The sequence below is a fragment of the Pagrus major genome, chromosome 6 (assembly GCF_040436345.1).
Source record: "Pagrus major chromosome 6, Pma_NU_1.0".
In the NCBI taxonomy this organism is placed as follows: domain Eukaryota; kingdom Metazoa; phylum Chordata; class Actinopteri; order Spariformes; family Sparidae; genus Pagrus; species Pagrus major.
Genome location: NC_133220.1, coordinates 22,507,692 through 22,527,565, shown reverse-complemented (window position 1 = coordinate 22,527,565; position 19,874 = coordinate 22,507,692). Strand labels below are relative to the sequence as shown.

Below are 19,874 nucleotides of genomic sequence, written 5' to 3'. Positions count from 1 at the left end.
GAACACTGTAAAATTTGTCAAACAATTGGGTGTGCTGTCCTATGGAAACCCAGTATATTATTATATTATAACGTGAGTTAATCATGATGTTACATTTTTTTCTTCAGATTCTCTAATGTAATATCTCACCATCATAAAAAAATGAGGTCTATAATTTTAGTAGAATCACAAAAGTCACAAAAAAACAAAAAAGTGTTTTTCCCAGCTTTTATTTTTGAAATGCAAGTTCTATCACCACAATATATACATTTCATACACAAATTTAATTTCATCTATTCATACACATGCACGATGCACGAATGCAAAACATTTTATAATAGCAACAAGTTATTACCTTCAATATATCAAAAAATGACCAAAAATGCTACTTATGACAGATTTTAAAATTATATTAAAAAAATACAATTATAAAGTTGTAAATTAATGCAATTGTTGTCAACTAATGCTGCAAAAAATGTTATACAAACAGAAATCAGTGGAAACTCACCTATCAACACTACTGTACTATATGGTGTATTGTAAGCAGTATAAACAGCATGTTTAATACTTGAAAAGAATATATGACAAAAAGAAAAAAACAATCCCGAGCTAACTGAAATAAAACAACAACTATTCAGCGCTGCATTGAGAAGTCTTTTCTGGTTTAACTTCGATTTTTAAACGTCCATTGTGAGAAAAAGACGCACAAATTCTATTCTGACAAGTTGTCACAAAAACCTTAAAGGATAACAGAGCAATAACTTTACTACCTTCAAAGTAATAGACAAGATTTGAATCTTCTCCTCCTACTCAGACATCTGAAGCTGAGTTCTCCCAGTTGTTCCAAAGCTCTCTGAAGTGCCAGGGTTGGTGAATGAGGCTGAAGAGTTGTAGCTCTGCAGTAACTTTGACTTTCCCAGGCAGGTCCTATACAAGATCTTAGCCCGTCGTCTGAAGTGATGGTCCAGGAAGAAGTAGATGGCTGGATTCACGCTGCTGTTGAGGAAAGCCAAGCAGCACGACACGAGGAGCCCGTTTCTTTGCCACGACTGAGCCTCACAACTCAGAACCATGTTTGAGAGCTGCGAGCTGATTGTGATGACTTTAAAAATGTTGTATGGGAGCCAGGACGCCACAAAGGCCACTATGATGGAGAGGACCATCTTGAGGGAGTGCCTGCGGCGAGCTTCGGTTCGAGGGTTTGCAGCAGCGGCACAGTGTTTGTTGAGACGCATGATGATGGTGCCATAGCAGAGCATGATTATAAACACTGGGAGGACAAAGGTGAGTAACGGCATGATCAGACTCATGACTAGAAAAGATGAGTCGTTGTCTTCAATGCAGGACAGTCCTTCACCGAACTCTTCCACTCGTCTGTACACCAGGGACGGGATGCCGAACACCAGGGAGCTCAACCAGACCACAGCACAAGTGATCTGAATGCACCGACTGCTCCTGAGGTACCTGGAGTCCATCAGCTTCACCACAGCCAGGTAGCGATCAACACTCATGCAGGTGAGGAAGAAGATGTTGGAGAAGCGGTTCACAGAAATTATGTAGCTGCTCAGCTTACACAGCAGGTTCCCAAAGGATCCAAAGTTCCAGTAGCCGTTCTGGCTGGCAGAGATGGCCCACAGTGGCAGCGTGAGGACGAATATGAGGTCAGCCAGGGCCAGGTTCACAACAAACGTGTCCACCAGACGCCCACCTCTTTTACCTCTGCTGCTCACGACTGTGATCACAAAGAGGTTGCCCAAAAAGCCTGTGAAAAAGATGATGTAGTAGAGTATGGGCAGGAAGATGTTGGAGCCATGGAGGTGTGAGCTGGGACAATCCAGTGTGATGTTAGGATCCAAAAATCCTCCATCAGTAATGTTGGCGTAGTTGTAGTAGTGGTAGTTGTAGTCGTCGGATGGATCATCGATGTAGGCGGCCATTCTGAGAGATCACAGAGAGGCTCTGCAGTGCAGCTGCTGAATAGTCACAGTGGTTAACTACTTGATATTACATGTGAAACCACAGAGAAAAATAGAGATGCTTGTTCAGCTGGCTTCCTCTCTCCCCGCAGTACTGCCTTTAACTGTCTGTGAAAACTTCCTCTCAGTGTCCTTTCACACCTGATTGAAGTGAGTCAGACAGAATGAATATTTATTCACTGATTTGAAAAAGTTTCACAATAAGAAGTTCAGTGAGTGGGAGCACTCTGCTTTTACAACATTTTATAGCAACATTATAGGCACTGCAGGTTGTATGAAAAGCAGCCAATGCAATGTTTTGCACAACTTTAAAACTTGTAACACTTTTAAATGTGCAACAGAGCAGTGTTTGAAGGAGTAGTCAGATTTTTTACTTGAGTAAAAGCAGAAATATCACAGTGAAGAAATACTCTGTTACAAGTAAAAGGTCCTTTTTTATTTTACTTTAGTAAAAGTACATACCATTTAAATATACTAGTGCAAAAAGTACTTATTTAGCAGAATGTCCCATTTTAGAATAACTTATTATATTATTATAAGTATTATAATTATTGATTACTGATTCAATAATATATTCATTATTCTAATGTTGCTGCTGGTGTGAGGCTTATTTTACACTACATATACTGCAAAATGTGTGAATTTCACCAATGGATCAATAAAATCTTATCTTCATCCATAACAATTAATAATACATAATAACATGGTATACACATGTATGATAATTACTTATTTTTTGTTAATCTGAACCTGCAAAGTATCTATTAACTAAAGGTATCAAATAAACGGGGCGTAAAAAGTATAGTATTTACCTTTGAATTGTAGTGAAGTGCAAGTAAAATAGCAGGAAATGGAAATACTCAAATGAAGTACAAGTACTAAATTGTACTTAATTACAGTACCTGAGTAAATGTACCACTGCAAATGAAGTTAAAGTTGGCGTTCTGTGGCAAAAGACTTGAAATGCTATTTGCCAAGAACACATTTGTGTGTGTGTGTGTGTGTGTCTACTTCATAGATCTTTACTCACACAAACTGTCCTATCTGCTTTATTAATATTTAAGAAGATAGATTCCCACCTCACACATATGTGAATTATCTTGCTTTCTTGTCTCATGGTGTATTAGTTGTGTCTGACCAGTAGGGGGCAGGTGAGATTTACTTCTGCTTTGCGTGTGTGGCGACCTGCCTGAATTCAGACTGACTGTGGTTCTGGAGCAAAATGTCACGGATCCTCATACAGCTAAAAAAAAGTGTTTGCTTCACCGAGAATCAGCCTCTGATCAGTAAAAAAAAAAACATGCTACAGCTTCAAGTTATCTGACTTAATTTACAAACTACTAATTAATCAATATTTCCTCTGTACCTATATCCATACCGACTTTAAACAGCTTTTGAACAGCTTTGTACCTATATTCAACACATTTTGCATAAAGTGTAATGTGCAGTCTCTTATATCAACTCCTCTTTGTCTTACAAGCACTTGTGTTTTATTAAGTTTTGAAGCTGCGGTATTTGATGAGAAAGTGAGTTCTGGCCTCAGTAATTCAGTCTTGTGTTCGTTCATGTAATCACCTTGGACTTCACTAGTTGCATTATTCCAAGGTGGTACTGATGAAAGTACATATTATTTATTGATTTAATTTGTAAGGGACCATGTTCAATATTACACATGAATGTGATCATTTGATGTATTGAATAGAGGGGACTTAAAGCCATGTTTTCATCTGCAGTCCACGGGCACGTCACAATTATTAAACACAGTGACAGAACAGCAGTTAACAAACAAAACAGGACACTTCATACAAACAGACCCAATCAAAGATTTTAAATTTATAAAAATATCAGCCAGGGTCTATGTCAAACATGTGTTGTTTCAATAGACAGCCTTCTTCCCTTTAGCCACTGAGCAACTCTGCTAAGACCAGATGTAAACTGTTCTGTCCTCGTGTTAATTCACTTTCATTTGAACTGATGACCTTTTGTTTACACGTCCAGTTTATTACTGACTTTTTGTCAGAGAAAGTATTATTGTAGCCCGTAATTAGATATCATCTGGCTCTCCGTTGTACACAATGAGTCACAGGTTATTTATGTACATTATATCATCAATCTGTTTCTCTATAGTTCGATTTTACTATTGTTATTTTTGTCCTTTCACTACACGCGACATCTATTGCATGTCTTTCGTGGAAGAGAGATTCATTCTCTGTTTCTTTTGCTGATGTTTCTTAAATATTTCTGCTTTTAAAGCTTTCTTTTTAGGAGTGTTTTCTTATCTGATTAGGGAAATTTGTGATTTTGGCCTATATAAATAAAAGTGACTTGTCAGTGGTGGAATGTAACTAAGTATATTTACTCAAGAAATGTAACCAAGTACAGTTTAGCGGTAGTAGTACTTTACTTTTCTATTTAGTTTTTCCATTTGATGCTACTTTATACTTGTACCTTTCATAGACAAATACTGTACTTAATACTCCACTACTTTTATCTGAAAGCATTAGTAACTAGTTACTTTGCAGATTATTAATACAAAATATAAATCTCTCCCATTTTGCTATTTTAGTATAGATTAAGCTACACAGCAGTATATAACGTGAAAGTAGCTCCACTTTCCCAGCTACAACATGAAAGTGCTATACACAATGATGCATCAATATCTTCAATCCAGTAATATCATAAATATAATATAAATGACCGAGTATTTGTACTCTTAGTGGTTTGAGTGTATTTTGATGCTTATTGTTATGTACTTTTACCTAAGCACATTTTGAATGCATGATTTTACCTCATGAAAGAGTATTTTTACATTGTGGTATTACTACTTTTACTTAAAGGGTAACTCCACCAGTTTTACACATTAAAGTGTGTTAACAGGTCTAATGGAGTACTGCTGCATATGTGAAAAAAGTTGTATGAAGCCTTTCGTGGCTCCAGAGAAAGCCTGTAATCTGATAAATCGCCTCTAGTGAAGTCACTCAGTGGCTAAATTGCATTGTGGGTAATGTAGACGCCACGTTTTGCTTAGTAAATTGTTTAATAAAAATGTGGTATCTCTGGTTCTGTTGTATCGATTTGGATCATTTGTGTTTGAACTGTCCATAACAGTATGCGAGGAGTCCAGTGGACTGCTTTTCCTAGCCCCTTCATTTCCCACAATGCAACTTGTACAACACTGACATCACTGGAGGCAGTTTATCAGAACACATGCAGCTTCCTCTGGACACACAAAAGACTTCATACTACTTTTTTTTTTACATATGCAGTAGTACTCCCCAAGACCGGTAAACACACTTTAATGTGTCAAAATGGTGGAGTTACCCGTTAAGTTAAAGATCTGAGTACTTTCACCGGACTTGACTACCATCTCACTGCCAGATAGCTAAAACCTGAAAAGGACAGAGAAGCAAAAAATATGTATCATCCGTGTGGCTTTGATCTTTTATTCTGAGGCAGCAGATGCTGCTTGTGATAAACTGATGTGCTGATATGCCTGGTGTCTTTATCTACAGCCTGGCACAAAATGTAAAACCCCATTACTGCACTGGAAACCAAGATGACACAACCTGAAACTGCGTTGGCAGGTCATATTTAGCACTATACTGGTGTCAGTCTGGATGGCATGATTTGACTTTTCTCATCAGATTTAGATAAATGTTGCCTCTGTCTGAGAAGATTCACCCTGTTGAGAGATACCAGAGACTGAGATGGACAGAGAGGAACCTGCCATTACCACTTCCTCCCTCAAGACAGAGTAGACCTCAGGAGAAATGAACTCCGTGGTCCAGCTCGAGTGAGGCTGCAGCACAGGCCACATCTTACAAGAGGCCGAGAACGCTTCATTGTTCCACGGGGAGTTTCAGTTAAGAAAACCACGGCAAATGAATGACCTCCTTATAGGATCCCTGCTCCACTTCCTAGCATTGTGCGTTATTCAAACACTCCTCTACTTTGTAGTGTCAAGGTGATGTGTGGATATACTCATCACAGCAGAAAATCCTGTCAGTGGCCATTGTTGGGCTTTGACGTCGCTCTCGCTCACGCTCAGCTGTACCTTTGCCTTTAAAAAGTTTTAATTATTTCTTCTGCATTCTTGCTGCTCTGTCAGTGGAACGCTACATTCCTCTCCTCGAATAAGTGCTGTCTCACTCCAATTGAGCAGAGTAAATGTGAGAGCCAGTGAATGGAGCAGCCTCAATGGGAGAAAATAAACAATTGCATTGGTCCATGGGTGCAGCGGGGGAGAGCGGATGAGAGGAAGGGAGAAAGGCCTCCCTAACGTGCTAAGATTCCCATGGATACTTAGTCCTTTTTCTGTTGAGAGGAGGATCTCGTAAAGTACTTCAACAGTGGATGATTTCTCTTTTCCTTTTACTCTGTTTTTATTTGAGGAGAGAAGGGGTGGTATGCGTCAGGGTGATTGTAAGACATAGGTCACATGCACACACGTGGGCACTTGTATACACACACACACACACACACACACACACACACACACACACACGTACAATTTGCTCCACACTTGTCGAGTGGTACGTTTCAGAAAAGGAGTCCATTGTTTGGGAGTGAAAGGTTCTTGTCTTAGCTGTTTAACTAAATCAAAAGTTCCTTTAACACAAAGGGTTGCACAGCCTCAGCCCTCCATTCTGTCATTTTAAGTGGTCAGGGGCATTTCATTGTTCCCTTTTGTCCAAGAACGACACAATTTTAACCCACATTCTGATTTCTCCTTCACTGACTTACAAATCACCAGATCTGTTAAGTTAGGGAGTTAAAGGATGAAGAAGAATCAATTTATTTAAAAAATGACAATTGTGCAGATAAAAAAGTAGTTTGTCTGTGACTTTGCTGTCAGGGAGCCACGGTTTTCAGGTGTTTGGCCCTCCTTTATCACTGTTTGGTTGATTGCATGAGCCACACCAGCCAAAGCAAGATAAATCAGAGAGATCAGAGAGCATAACACTTTCTGAAAGTTCCTCAAAACATTGCGAAAGTTGATTTTTTAAATGGTAAATGACAGCATTTTCTGTTTACTTAAGAGATAAAGAGATATCCAAAATTCCCCCTGTAAAAACATTTCACTCTGTCAACAAAATGAAGCAAGGATTGTGGACAACACTTTCTATGAAGGTCATGTCTATAATGCATTATGAGCACATCCATAAGACATTATAAATTACTTTTTAAGGCTTTATAATATAATCTGCATGGCAATTTATAAGGTTTATAAAGTATTATAACTAGAGATCATAATGTATTATAAGTTTAGCATTCGTAAGGCTTTATACCTTCATGGCAAAATCATTGATAACAGTTTATAAATCTTAAGTTTCTGACATGGAATAATGTTATATAAACCCCAGTAATATGCTATTGCATGACTCTGAGCTTTAGGTAAAGTGACTGCACAATGTTATTAGCGACTAAAGGAAAAGTTTACCCAAAAATGAAAATTCAGTCATTATCTGCTCACCCTTATGCCGATGGAAAGTCAGGTGATGTTTTGTAGTACACAAAACTTTTCAGGAGCTTCACAGAAAAACAGCGTAAAATGAAAACGGCCAAAATCTTCACTGTAGCTGTGAAGATAAAAGCGCTAATGTGTACCCCATCTGAAGTACATGGGCTTGACGTGCATTGAGGGTGTAAATAATGTCTTTTCAAATCAATTTGGGATCTCGGGGCTTCCAGAGACTTGGATTATGTCCAGCTGTATGGAGCCATTTTATGTTTTTTTCAGTTGTTCTCTTTACATTTTAAAAAGTCCCCAGTTAAAAGTCCCATCTATTTCACAAGAAAACTGCACCCCTATTTTGCTGTGAAACTCCAGAAATATCTTGTGAACTATGAAATGTCATTCAATGCTCCACAGAGAGAGAGTAGATAATGACTGAATTTTCATTTTTGGGTGAACTTATCCTTTAATATCTTAGTGTCAGGTTACAGTTTGGGATAGGTTATGCCTTCACGTGTAAGGCCAGAAAGATAGCCTAATAATGGACAAACCCACGCCCATTCAGCACCATGGACAGCAGTCGCTGAACTAACAACAGCAGGCAGAGTGTGGATTTTTGGAAAGATGGGCGTTCTTGTTTTTTTCGTATAGCATGTTGTTGGACAAATGGCTTTCCAGTCCAGTTCAAGACTCACGGGCTGTCAGAACAATGGCACAGTTGGTTGTCGTTGGTCTTACTACTTCTTGGTTCAAAAACAATCATTTATAAATGCCAAGATGTTCATACTGTATGAGCAGCATCAGGTATACCAAATATGGTGATTTAAAGTTCAATTAACAGAGTTACAGATGCAATGTCTACGCTAGAAAAGTATGACCTTTTAAAAAGTCAGCCAGAAGCTACTTAACTGCATATTTGACTGGATTTGCAGGATTGTTTTCTGTTTTCTCAATTATTTTTCATATTTAACAAGCTGAACATTTCCACTTATTTTTATGTGATGTTTCTGTCGTCTTTTACCTCAATATTTTGCCCTGCTCTGCTCTACTGAGGTGCTTTTACAAATGGGGCATCATCATGTGGGCAGGGCAGCTCTTCTGCCTGTGTGCATGCACCCACTGCTTTCATAGTGTAGGTATCATTTTTCGATTGAATTTCTATTCAAATGCTGCGTAATAGTGCATAATAAGATGATAATGGCAAAACGGAAAACACATTTGTAGTGAGTTTGATCAGATTGTTTTAAAGACATCAGCATTTGAAGCTGGTGTAAAGGCTATGAAAGAGTATGTCAATACATTTCCTGACATACAATGCAGCTATTCCCCCTGTTTTTAAAACAATGGTGCATAGTAAGTTTTAGTTTTTATATCCTGTGTGTTTTATCACATTTTCCCATGTTTCTGTTTGTGACTTGACACAAACTGAAAGCTTCCAGTCGGTATGTGTCTTTCCGAGCGCAGGTTATATTCCCATCTTGGAGCATTTAGTAAACACACGGCTCAACTGCTCAGAGGAGTCATGTTTCACCTGCTGTCGACTTAATGAGCAGCTTTGAGAGGAGACAGGGGAAGCCTGTTGACCAGTCACCCTGCAGCCAGATCAGGCTTGTGTCGGGAAGGAGACTGTGATGGTTAAATTATTAAGTAAGAAAATCATTATTGCTGAAGCACTGCTGGCAGCTGGTGACAGGAGTGTGAAAGACCAGGTGACAGAGGGAGTTGATCGTTAGAAGTTGATATGTACTGTGAAGGAATATGTTGTGTGATTTGCCTTCAGCAATTATTTCTCTGCCCCAGAACAACAAAAGGAACCTTATATCTGTCTTTTGTAGTCAATAATGTACGTTACTTTGATTTCTGGTCTTGCAAACAGACAACACTGGATAAACTGTTACCCAGTCCCACACGCAGCTCTGAAGAAAATAACTACAAATGAATAACCTGTTTTAATGAATACATGTGATGCTAGCTTTTATCGACAATACAGAAAATACATTTAAATCATTTTGCTAATGTTTTTATAGTGCTTGTTGTATTATGCAGCATTAATAATAAGATTATTGAAGCACCTTCCTGCATCGAACAGGAACTATTTGCAGGCCTCCAAAAGAGTGGAAACTTTTAACCATGATACTCTGTCAGCCAACAACAGCCCCATCACTGATGTAAATTAGGGTATTTCACCTTCACAAAATTCTAAGAGTTCACCCAAGAATGAAAATTCAGTTATTACCTACTCACTCACATATAGATTGACAATCAGCTGAATTTTCATAGTCCACAAAACATTTCTGGAGCTTCACAGCTATGCAGCATTCTCATAAACTACTGAAGTAGATGGGGCCTTGTTTTAAAATGTAAAAAAACAACTGAAAGAAAACATAAAATGGTACCATACAGCTCATCCTGTGTAATCCAAGTCTCTGGAAGCCCTGAGATCACAAATTGATTTGAAAAGACGTTATTTACATCCTCAATGCACAGTTGAGCTTGTGCATCAACTTCAGACGCTTTTAGCTTAGCAGCTCCAGTGAAGATTTTGACTTTAAAATGGGTGTTAATAACATCTTTTAAACAATTTGGGATCTCGGGGCCTCTGGAGGTTTCTGGCTTCTACAGGTACCATCTGACATGTGCATGTGCAAACAGTTTTAAAACTGAAATAGCAACCTATTCCTGAATCCAGACTTTCTGTTTTTTCAAACACAATATCACTCATTAGTGTAATAGATAGGCTTAATTATCATGCCATTACAATTAGCTACTTAAATCTGGAAACTAATGAGGCAGATGAGACCTTTGCGTTGCTACATTAACATTATTGGTGTTGGGTCGTAACATGTTACAGTTTTATTACTTTTCATTAACACTTAACATAAACTCCAGTTTATGACCCATTCAAAACGAGCTTCATTAGACACTTATTGTGCATTCAACAACAAATATTGTCGTTACTTTGTCTTCGTCGGTGCTCTTATAATGTGAATATATTTACTTACTGCTTTTTTGTTGCAGAAATTAATCAACTCGTGAGTTTAAATGGCGAGTTTTGACTGAAACCAATGTTATGGCGTGTGCATGATGAGTTATCAGACTGCGGCAAAACTGCATGAAGAAGGTTGATAGTTGATGTAATAAATACTGACAGTTCTCACATCCTCATTTTGGATGATAATGACGATGAGATCATGGACATTTGCAGCGGCTGAAGACCAGACCAGTCAGTTGATGGGCGTACTGGTCTTACTGGCCGGCCCTCGTCTCCCAGGGGAAAGTTTTCAGAGCAGATGGCTGCCTCAGTGGGCAGAGTTTAGTGTCAGCTGACAGTAAATGATCTGCTCAGCGAGGGGGCCACCATGTTATAGCTTGTCCTTGTAAAGCGAAAAACAAGGTTGTACCAAACTGTAACGCAGGATGTGACAATGCCTTTTGATTATTGATCCACAAAGCGGGCTAAAGATTGGTGGTTGACATTGATCCTCCTCGACGTTTGAATCGAGAAGCACATCTGCTGGGGCCGAGCTGATTAGGCAGGAGATGATCTTGTTCTGAGGGAGTCTCAGCTGCGTTCACAATGACGGAGCTGATCTCCAGGGGAAGAAGACAGGCAGGTTCCCGCTGAAGTCAATCTTCATCTTGATACTTTAATGCCTTTTTTGAGGAGTGGTGGAGATTCAAAGGGTTCATTTAATTGTCATTTTACAGCACAGGGTTGTGCAACGAAAGAAAAAGTATTTTTTATGGCGAGGAAAGAACAGGAAAGAAGCTGCTCTGTGGTCTGGTGGTACAGCAGCGAAATGAACTGATGAACCCTGTTTTTCCTTGGTATGATTACTTTCAGTATGCCCTCAGTCGAAACCTGTCACATACAGGAATATCTTGGGCACGATGTCTCACCTCTTGCTATGAGTAAGCACTCCTCGCCTCTCCTGCTCTGCTTTGACTCAGTGGGGCCAGCCACACAGATCTGAGGTTTGTTATTAGCTGTGAGGACCTGTTCACATTAGGAGTGTTTTGGGTCAGTAGGTCAGAGGACAGGCTCCCCAACACCTGGGGGACACTGAGTTCATCACTCAGAGAGCCATTAGGAGCAGAAGGCTGGACCCTGACCACTGACAGACAGGCCTCTAGCTGCAATAAGAGGTAATCAGTGAGGACATGCGTGTGTGCCTAAGCTGTTTGGACCTGTGATTCTGCAGAAATGTGAGTTAAGGGAGTTTGAAGGTGGGCCCATGCAGAGCACAAGCATGAAAGTATTGTTGATTTTTGGAGAGGGATTGTATTTTTCAAGAGAAAGAGAAAAAAAGGGCGGATTCAGAGGTGGGGTTGATGAATGTGTTGATGGTGGCATTTTGATAGGGGTAATTTTGACCTGACAGGGCCCAGGCTCTCTCATGAATCAAAATGTGTCAGCCGGGCGCTAGAGATGGAGGGTCGCTCTTTGTGGCTCTGACACCCATGTGAGGGTCTGAGGCTGCTGGGGGTCAAGTGTGACACCTCATTAGGACGATGTTGATTTAGTGTGGCCGCAGCGCAACAGACCTCCTCCCATGGGGTATGGAGAGGCGTTTGAGCGGGGGGTGGGGGAAGCACCGAGCACCGGACAGAGAATGGGGGCCTACTGCTCTTCATCCGCGAGGCCGTCATCTGACAGCTTGCAAATCACGCACCTATGCAGCACAGCACCCTACCCCCTCTTTAATTATCCCCACGTCTCTGTTTTGAGACATTTCTTGAACCACAAAGGAGCCGTGTGTGTTAATTGTTTATGAGAGATATCTGAATCTAGTTTTTCTTTCTTTTATGAAAGGTGGGTGCTCTGGTTTGGTCAGTTTTCCCCCTCAGTGAACCCAACGCTCCTGACAGAATAATTTTAACCTTTCACCTTTGATCTTTCGATTCGAAATTGTTTTCTGTAATGTCAAGATTACCTCTGACAGGCTGCAGTTGTGCTCTGAGCTCAAGTGCAAACTGGTAACAGCTAATTTTAAAAATGGGAGTTGGAAGGTTTAAAAGTATCTCTTTCCTTACACCCCCTCCTGTGCAATATTTTTGAATTGTTCTAAGTGGACTGATGTTTACATAAACTTAAAAAAAACTACTAAGTGTTTTTGCTCGTTTGTACTGCCAGTATGAACTATACACACTCAAGCTGTTTCTGGTTGTTGGTCAGTGGTTAATACCACGGAGCGTGCTATAAATACTGACTGTTAACTTAGAAGTCAGTCACAAACAAACACTTTAGATTTCCTGTCTATTCAAAACAGGAAGGTTTTCAAGGATTTACACAGAAGTTACACAGCAGGAATTTTTACATTTGTTTAATAAAGTTATGACAAAATGTAGAAACTGCGCATGAAAGAGCAACTCCTCTTTTGTTTTTTAATACTTTATTGTAACGATGCTTACAATGTTTTGTGCTTTGTAGTGAAGAAAAAAGCAGAAAAAACAACACAACAGAGACAAAATAAACAAATGAGTAATACTTGTATTAGTGCTGTCATATGTCATCATATAATCGTAACGATGATAGGATGATGAACTCCTCTTTTGTTGACAAAAGACATGTTAAATCGATGGCAGGATGAAGACAAAATGAAGAATGTTTGAGATAAAGTTAAACTTTGACCTTTAGTTCTAGTGCCCCCGTCTGGCCAACTTGTTAAACTGCATTTCAAGTTTTATCTCTGCTACTTTATGCAACATTTCACAGGACATTTACAATAATTGAGGTAAAAGAAGACTAATATTTATCAGCAATATTTTCTTGAAGTGTCATCAGTGTTTCACCGATAATGCTCATAGAGAAATAATTTAAATGTAAGCATTAAAATAACAGCAGATAGTTAAGAAACATGATGGATCATCTCCATTATTCTTGATTCAGGCTTTTTATTCAGGTAGCTTGACTGATTCATTCATGTCAACTGATCCTCTGTCCCCTAATTTCTTTTCTGTTATTACGTCTCAGTTTTAATTACACAACAAAGCCGCGCGCTGCTGGACTGTCCCTGCGTCTCATTTCTCACAGAGAAAATTAATGTCTGTCTTGAATTTGATTACACTGGCTCACACAAGCGTCCACCAAATGTCATAGTTTGTCACACAAAAGACATTAAGTCACCCCTTTTTTGCATGCACTCATCATGCATACTTAAATCTAAAATGATGGAAAGCACTGAACTTAATTATGAGAAAACGCATGAATAATTAATGAATCTTATGGTCAGTTATCATTCAAAAGTAAATTATTCTTTAGTAAATAATTGGGATTGTTTTACTCATGCGTAGAATTAAAAAAAGTAGCATTCGAATGTAAAATAGTTTTGTCAATAAACCTGACCTTCCTCACACCCTCGGTGTCTGTGCAGGCACATGTGCACACCAACACACACACATAGACACGCACACACACCCACAAACAAAGGTGCAGAGGGCCATCTGTCTTTTCTGATGGTCCAGATCTGGGAAAACAATGAAGGCTTCGTGATATTTCACAGGTTTCCCTCCGAACACTTCACACTGCCACAGCAGAAATCACCACAGTTGTGTTTGATAATGAACGCTTTTTTAAACTGCAGAAATTATATTTTGTCACCCACTTATTAATAAATCCCTCTTGCCAAGAATGAATGATTTATGAATGCTGTTATAGCCGATGTCACAGTCCACTTTTGTTGCCTTTGAGATTTTACTCATTAGTCTGAATAATAACTGTCACTAATTCAAGCTGTTCTCGAATGGCTTTTTGAATAGAAAGAGAGGGAGAGAGTGCGAGTGAGAGAGAGGCAGCAATAGAGAGGAGAGAGGCCTGAGAGATTAACTCCAGTGAGCTCACTCTGAGAGGCCCAGGAACGGCTGAATATTGTTCTAGTGGTGGGGAGATGGGGAGATGGAGGGGTGGTGGGGTGGGGTGGGGGGGGGCGAAAGGAAAAAAATCCCTATGCAGCCAGAGAAATGAACTTGATGATCTCAGGGGGGCGGGGGGAGGATCACCATTCCTTGCTCCTGACAATCAAAATTAGATTGGCCAGCACTGTGTCAACACTAGCCTCAGTTAAGGCATGACAGGGGAGGGAGGGAGGGCAACCCCCCCGTGGGTGTTTGAGAGTTTGCCATGTGAACTATGGAGACCCCACAGTGCCTTTCACTGACTGCTCAGGCCTCAAAGAAATCCACAACCCCTTTTTATTGGCCAGCACTGTAACCGACAGCATCTCTGCCCCGAGTTTTCTATATTTTGGCAACTCGTTATTGCTGTTTTTGCTGCCATATTTCATTAAAACCTGAAATCTGCAGGGCTTGTGAAACAGAACAAAAATATTAACTTTATCTGTGAGCAATGGGGCAATACTGCTCCATCTTTTATTCTTCTTTGCTGTTTTTTAGCCTTTCACTCATCCGGACTTCATCCTCATGATGTGCAAGGGTCTGCTGTCTGCTGACATTAGCTTTTATTGCATAATTCATATATTTAAGTGTTTTACATGTGTTTAAAAGAAAAAAATGATAGAGTTTACAAGACTGAATCTAAAGGAGAGTGTGAAAGGCCTTTTGCAATTTAGCCTACATGTCAACTAACCTAGAAATTGTAAATATTTCAAGCAAATTAGTCTCAATTTATGCAAAATAAATAGAAAATGAATCCAGCAACAAAGAACATTTCATTCATATACATAAAGTATAACATACACACTCTCTGCAGTGTGACGTGAGATCGTCAGCTGTATGTGTGACATGAAGTACAACTGTATTAATCACATAACAGAAAACTTTGTTTCTTAACATCGAATTTGGATTTGTGTGTGTGTGTGTGTGTGCGTGTGTGTGTGTGTGTGTGTGTGTGTGTGTGTGTGTGTGTGTGTGTGTGTGTGTGGGTTGTGTTTTTGGAGGTTTGATCAGTGACCTGGAATTGGAGGGAGTGCAGCTGTGTCCTCGTATAACCTTCCCGTTTTTTATTATATCATTCCGAAGTATTTGATGTGTAACAGCTCAACAAGAGAACAAACAGCTTTGTCGATGATTCACATTATGGAAAAAGACCATCCTGATGTTTTAACTTTGTTAGTTTTGTGACTTTGCAAGTTTGCTCTCTTTTCCCCCTCATAACATCCTGAATATTAATAGCACTGCATGTGATAATTCTCTGCTTTAATATGCCGTTATTGTCGTGCCACGGATTGCAGATGTTGTTCCAAAAACAAGGCAGATTTAGGATTATTACCAGGACTGCAGGACGACAGCGTGGGACAAAAGGTTTTGTTTTCCGCTCTCGGGCTGATTCCTGTTGTTGCCAAAAGAGAGATGTCCGACTGACTTTCAAGTAATCACACACTGCTGTGAGGAGCATTCAAAATAAGTGGGAGGAATGTGCAGATTGCTGTGTACTGGCAGAGGAGAAGCCAGTGTTTCATGTTTTCAGTCATCATTAGGATGTTTTGTACCTGTGTGAACCACAGAGAGAGTTAATTTCTCACATTTTACACTCTTACATCAAAGATGTTTTGCTTGGTGATAACTTTTGTGTTTTTTTCTTTTGACTCCAAGTCCTTTAACTTCTGAGGGTTTTGCATCACATGCCAAGTAACAGTTGTCATATCTTAACATTATTTTTGTTCCTTCAGAATGTCTACATCTGCTTCACATATGGATGTAAATAAGATTATTGTGTGCCACTTTGAAATACATCCCTTTCTCTTGTGGTGAGGAAACAGAAAAAAGATTGTGAGAAAGTCTGAACTTTTTTGCTGTTTTTTTAAACTACTTTAGCAATTTCCTCACCTACACATTTGCATTATTCATTTATTAGTGTCACTGGTGTTGATAGAATAAATAAGTAGTCCTGTTATTCCCACTGAATTTAAATGCATCAAAATAAGACATTAATCTCATATTAAAACATAACTTTAAGAAGACGTGTCCCTGCTCTACCAATTTCTACCACACCTTGAATAAACTTCTCATCGTCTCATTTTTATTTTGAACTTAATCTGTTTACCCAGCCTATTGTTCAACTATCAAGAGGTTCACATATTGTTGAATCTTTTATATTGTTGCATTAATCACGATGAAAAGGCCACACTGCAGAGAAATTGTCAAACACCAGAAGGATGTACGCATGTGAGTATAATTGATACCTTTGTCGCTTCCTTTTCAGGCCTGACTGTTAGAGAGGAAATCCTCCAGGGTAGGGGTGTTCACCCCGTCCCCAGGTATAATCTTAGATCTGTGGGACAGTACAGCAACATGCCCTGGCAAGGAAGGCAGGAGTATCAATGGACTGCAGCTCATCACCATCTATGTCAGAGGCAGCAATCGTCAGCTGGAAACCAGATGGTGTGCTGGGAGCACAAAAGAGTGACAGCTGTCATTCATGAGAGCCGAGACTCTGAACCACTGCAGTGAACTGGACCTGAACCCGTTTACTGACTGCAAGTTATGCAAGAGGTGAAAAACAATGAAAAAGGTTCAACATGCAGATTTGTAACTTTTCTTCAAAGTAGTTTCTATATAATGAAGGTGTGCTTGTGAATACCGATAATTAAAACATAGAGTTCACTGTGAAAAAAATCTTTTTGTTTGAACTTTTATAATTTATCTGTGTGTGAGCTGTCTAAAAATGATAAGTTGACTCAATTTGAGAAGACAAGTCAGGGTAATTTTGTCATGATTCAATACAAATGAACATTCCTGGTCATATACACTTGATATTAATTCAGTTGTACTAAGTTTATATAACTTAATCACAATTCAGTTCCTGCAGAATTCACTAGTTGAGTCAACACAGACTTCATCTATCAGTCTGTCAGTCAAATTATCAATGTAAATAACAGCTGGAGCTGCTGGTTAAGAATTATGGAAATGTGTGAGGGGGAGTAAAGACTTCAAGAATAATCTTTATCATGATTAGCAAAGTTTTCATCATTGCAAAAGTGAACAACCATGACTTATCTCAAAATGCAGCAAGTTTCCAGCACAAGTGTTAACTTCAAACTATGAAAAAGAAGAGTCTCAGGAGAGTTTTAACTCTTAAACAATGCATGCTGGGAAGTCTGCTAATATATACTGTATATTATTATATTTCTTTACTGGTGTAATTGAACTCAAAATTCATCCAGCTCAACCTTTAAAGTCAAAAGGCTTCAGGTTAGAAGAACTCATGTTTCTGAGCTCTGAAGTCATCTGAAAATAAAAAATAAAACTTTTACGTTTAATCAGCTTGAGATAAATCAAACGTGTTTATTTACATTTATTTAGGTTGATTCGATGTGACTTTTTTTTTACAGTGTACAATAAGACTAACAATTAGTGCTACAATTAACAAAAGCCTACTTCTGTAGCTAATCATTGCTACTGCTACTATTGTGGTGTAAAAGGACAGTTTTTCCTCAATGCTTTTGTAACACAAGTCCTAACAGGCGAAAAAAAACAAGCTTAGCAATAAAACAACTGATATTATTTAGCCTATAAGAAGTAGAGCTTGTGTTGCACTTAAAACAACATATTTGAGAGTTCAGAAGGACAATTCAGATATATGAATGTAACCAATACATCCATGTTGAAACAGGTAAGATGGTGTTTTCAAAAATAACTTTCAAAATGTACTGTTTATATTATAATTATTCCCCCGAAAACATGATTTTATATCCACTTTGAGAAGGTGGAATAAGCTTATTAGAAAATAAACATATTTCTTATTAATTTGAATCACAAGAGAGTGCAACTCAAACTCAGTGAGCAAAACTAATTCGACCACCACCATTATCCCTTGCTGATGATAAAAACATTTCATAAGCTTTGTCCGGCTGCGTCGACTCAAATCTTGCGTCTCCACAGTTTATTTTATTGTCATGCGAGATTCTTTCATCCCATAAGAGTGCGTGTGATCTTCCCTGAACAGTTCCCCCCTCTAAACACCGACCAGTCAGTGAGCCAGACAAAAAGGTGTTACTGATGACTGTGTCCAGCAATTTAAGCTATTGAGAGCTGCCCCCAATTCACCTTCTTTCTTAACTTTATGGCTATAATTGCCATAAAGCTCCTCCCAAATCCTCCCAGCCCCCACCAGCCTTGCTTCAGGGCTTTGTAACATGTTCAATATTCCCATTGTACTGTACTTTTTTTCCCTCCACAAGTACCTCCATGGTATAGCTCAGTCTTTATTTAATGAAGCCTGGTCAGAGTTCATCATGTTAGTAGTCTTAAGGCTTTGGGTGCAGCATTCAGCCCCTAACACTTCACGTCCATCTTGTACAACTACTCCTTATGTGCCAAAACAATAAAAACATCCATCAATGTCCTCCCTTGTCTATGTAGGGCGGGTATGACTGATGATGTGTATGGCACATTGATGCACTTGAGGGGCAGGGGACTGTGTGAATGTTTGTTTATGTCAAGTGAGGATTTGTCAAAAGGTTTATGTCATTGCTGGCATCAGTCTCCTCGAGCTTGTACTGGGTGGTCTTTGTCTGTTTGCATCCGTAAAGAGCTTCGTTCTCACTCTCATTTGTCCCCTATTGATTCTCCAAATTAGGTTGATGAGAGGCCCTCCTATCAGGTGGCATATTAATTGGGTCAGGCTGGATCTTATATGACATCCAAATAATGGCAACCCGGACCCCAACACTAAACCGTTGTCCTCTGAACGCTCTCTTTCACCAATTAGCCTCGCGGTGAATCTGCTTCCTGCCACCTCTGCTGCCTGTTACTGTTTTCCAAGAATCAGGATGCCACCGGTGGTTTAATTGTGTGTGTGAGTCTGCGTATGTGTGCTTCTCAAGGTGTGAGATCAACCTGAGGTGAGTTTACATTCTCCAAATAAAAACTTGTATTTCTTGTTTGTATTTCAGTGACTCACACATCTCCTCCAGAAATTGATTTGCTGTTTTAAAACACTAATAAAGTTGATTGATTATGAAGCATAACTGCACATTTAATTGACAAAAAAAAAAAAAAAAACCCTAATTAAGTTCTTTTGATACTTCTGGCTTCATGTGCATTTTTTGAGTGGGGGGATGTGTGAGTATTTCTGAAATCCTCACTATGGCCGTGGTAGCACCGTGAGTTTAAATTTAGCCTAGTAAACCTACCTGTTCACTAAACGCATCACTAAATTAAGTTGGATTGCATTTCACAATCTAGTTCTTACAAAAACACAATGACAAAGTCTTAACACCCAGTAACTTCCAGCTGTAACCGGGTATTTGTAAATCCATTTCTAAATTTGTACATAAAATCCAAATTAATAGTTGTTACTAGCTAGTTTCAAACTACCAGTTACACCATTAAAACTTGAGGAAGTCTTAAAGCATGAAGACTTTTAAAAATGTAATTTAGATGCCAGTTTACATCAAATACTGGGGTCAGATTTGTCGACGATATATTATGAGTCTTCATTTTAAAGAAGTCATACGTAGCAGGCTAATTTTAGTTTAGCTACGCAGCATATAGCCTACAGCTAG

At 39.1% G+C, this 19,874-nt stretch overlaps 1 protein-coding gene across 1 annotated transcript; it reads right to left on the bottom strand.

The window, feature by feature from the left end:
• Nucleotides 1-785: 785 nt before the first annotated feature.
• On the bottom strand, nt 786-1,916 carry gpr25 (G protein-coupled receptor 25). The gene has a single exon (XM_073467715.1). It carries the CDS (start codon nt 1,914-1,916, stop codon nt 786-788), a length of 1,131 nt encoding a protein of 376 aa, XP_073323816.1.
• Nucleotides 1,917-19,874: the final 17,958 nt, after the last annotated feature.

Bases quoted from the DNA above. Each gene is read 5' to 3' on its own strand.
- gpr25 (XM_073467715.1), bottom strand. From the start codon at position 1,916: ATGGCCGCCTACATCGATGATCCATCCGACGACTACAACTACCACTAC.